This window comes from Quercus suber, unplaced genomic scaffold (assembly GCF_002906115.3).
Source record: "Quercus suber isolate HL8 unplaced genomic scaffold, Cork oak 2.0 scaffold_105, whole genome shotgun sequence".
Classification (NCBI taxonomy): Eukaryota; Viridiplantae; Streptophyta; class Magnoliopsida; order Fagales; family Fagaceae; genus Quercus; species Quercus suber.
The window spans coordinates 1,478,277-1,481,130 of NW_027069570.1; the positions used below are offsets into that span (position 1 = coordinate 1,478,277).

The 2,854-nt window shown below is 40.4% G+C and overlaps 1 protein-coding gene across 1 annotated transcript; it reads left to right on the forward strand.

Moving 5' to 3' along the window:
- Window positions 1–1,771: 1,771 nt before the first annotated feature.
- On the forward strand, window positions 1,772–2,593 carry LOC112035119 (uncharacterized). Its single transcript, XM_024067952.2, has one exon. The coding sequence runs from the start codon at window positions 1,772–1,774 to the stop codon at window positions 2,591–2,593; it is 822 nt and encodes a 273-aa protein (XP_023923720.1).
- The last annotated feature ends 261 nt before the right edge of the window (window positions 2,594–2,854 follow it).

Here is a 2,854-nt window from a genome sequence, read left to right on the forward strand (position 1 = left end):
TTATTCTGTGGTTCCTACCCAAGCTCTTTTCGGGGGTACGTCCTACTGGGATGACAGACCACCCAAAAGAAGCAAGGTTGAAGGGGAACCGCTAGGTGCATGCCATGAGGGACAGAGAGAGAGCACCCACACTGTGACAGGAAAGGGTGCCACGGCAGACTAATAAATAGAATAGCCTTCCTTTGTCTGGAAGTGAAGAGTGGCACACAGACAAACCAGTAGTGGTTGGCAAGTACACCTAAACCATACAAAGATAGTTAATGAGGTAAAATAGTAAAATCTGGTCATGGCAGGCATTATAAGAAGACCCTTGCCGTGCCCAGAAAAAGGAGCGAGAATCGGACGGGAAGAATCATGAAATAGAAAACGAAAGTAAAAAAAAAAAAAAGATAAGAGGAAAACTAAAAAACAAAGAAAGAAGAAGAGAAAAAAACAGAGAGAGTTAATCTAGTGGGCATGAACCAGTAGGTCGATTTCCCTCTCTCCCTCTCAAAATCCTGCTCTCTTCCAAAAGTAAAAGGATTCCTTTGGGCACCAACCATTCAGGTTCAGTTCCCTTAAAGCCATTAACCTCCATGGCAAGATTTTCCCTGGGAGATTAGCTGCTTTGAGAGGAGGCATTCTTCCCTCTTTGATTTTGCTCCTGCGGACCAAACTTGACTTGATTTCTGTCTCTTTTGATTAACCCATGTTACCATTTATTCCCTTTACTTTCTTTGTAAAAGTCATTGTTATTACTGTGATTATGTTTCGTGAATAGGGATTATTTAGTCATTTTCTATTAAATAGTTAGAGTACTCTATTTTGTTGTTGTTATTATATCTGCCTGTCATGACTCATCTGAAACAGTTCTGCCTGCTACAAGCACACTCTTGGCAGACGAGGCATAGTTTGTGCACAAGTTGGCCCAAATTGAGTTACAGTTGGACCGGTCTCAACTCCCCTTACTCAGAATACTTGGGCCTATTACCGCAGAAGACAGTCTAGCCCAACATAATAAAAAAGGCCCCTACAATAAGCAATATCCATTTGCACGTACTTTTTCACTTGGAAATGGCATTCTATTTTTACTAAAACTACAAAGCAGGGTATATATATAATATTTTTAATAATTCAATAGTTGAAGTGGAGTTCAAACCCTAGATGTCTCTGCTAAAAACATTATGCGGTGAAAACCAATATTGCTACATAACTTGTGACCTTAATTTGGATGTAGGTAATTAATTAATTAAATTCACTTTCATTGTATCTTAAATGCACCATCAAATTAAAGAGGTTGACGGTAAACGCGAGGCAGAGACATCTAGAGCCCCACCCACAAACTAATGATAAAAGTCAAGCTCTGCATAGAAACCACACAAACCCTTACGCCTCACATCCAAGAGAGCTAAGAACCATACCAAATACTAATGGCGACATCATTGTGTTTGGTAGAACATTAAGTGAAACACAAAAAATAGAATAAAGAACTTGCATTCCCGTCTCGCACTAACTGATTTGTGGCACACCCTTATTAAAGGTGTGTTTGGGAATCGCTTATTTTATTGAAACTAAAAACTTTTTACTAAAAATATTGTAGATAAAAGTAAAAGGTAACTGAAATAGTACAGTTGGACTTATGAATAGTACCAAAAAGTGTAGTGGAACTCATAAATAGTAGTAAAAATAAACTGAATAGTAAAATAAACTGACTTTTTAATTTTTTTCTAAACACACACTAAGCAATAATAATTAATTAATTAAAAGGCGAAACATTACAAAAACCTAAAAAATGATGAGGGACCCTGAGGATGTCGTGCATGCTCTTTGGCTGTGCAAGGAGATCTCGTGTGTTTGGTTGTCTCTTGAGTGGTTTCATCAAGCTGTTCCGGTTCAACCTCTCTGTTTTCGCGAGCTCCTGTCTAGGTTCATGTATTGTCCGGATGAATTTCGTGCTGAGATTTTTGTTACTACTGCGTGGAGTATCTGGAACAGAAGAATTGCGCTGCATTTTGGGCGAAGTGCTCTACCTGTGGATCAAATATGCAGCAGCGCTGGTAATTTTCTGCAGGAATTTTTGGCTGCACAGGACACAGAAACAGCCCTTCCTAATCCTCCTTCTCCGCAACGCTGGTGTCCTCCAATGACAGACGTTTGTAAGGTAAATTTCGACGCTGCAGTTTTTCGGTCTTCCAATTTGGTAGGACTGGGAGTGGTTGTGCGTGACAGCAGTGGTGCTATGATTGGAGCGTTGTCTGCTCCCACTCCTCTTGGGAGCTCGGTGGCAGAATTGGAAGCTCTAGCATGTATGAGAGCTGTGCAATTTGCTTCAGAAATTGGTCTTACACGAGTGGTTTTTGAAGGGGATTCAACTGCTGTAATTAAGGCTCTTCGAGAAGGGTTGGGCGAGCTGACCTGCTATGGGAACGTTTTGGATGATATTCGGGAACATGTCTCTGTTTTTCAGTCTTTTGATTTTAATTTAGTTAGCCGTTTGTGTAACTCTGTTGCTGATGCTTTAGCCAAGAAAGCTAGTTCTGTTGAGGGTGTGCAGGTTTGGTTGGGAGACCTTCCTGCTGACATTGCTCCTTTTTTGTTTCATGATGTTCATTGACTCTGGTTTCTTTTGAATAAATTCCCAGGCTAGCGGTCTGGTTTCTCAAAAAAAAAATGATGAGGGACATCTAGATTCTAGACTAATTCAAACCATACACACTAAAACGATGTAACCGAGCCTGTGGCATTATTCAAGCCACATCAATCATCATATGTCTATATCTCTTTCATAGGCCAAGTGCATGTACCCAGCGGCTGCTTCTTCAAAGAATAGGCCACTTGAAGACATGTGGCTTGAAATAACACCACTTGGAGTAAT

Bases quoted from the DNA above. Each gene is read 5' to 3' on its own strand.
- LOC112035119 (XM_024067952.2), top strand. From the start codon at position 1,772: ATGATGAGGGACCCTGAGGATGTCGTGCATGCTCTTTGGCTGTGCAAG.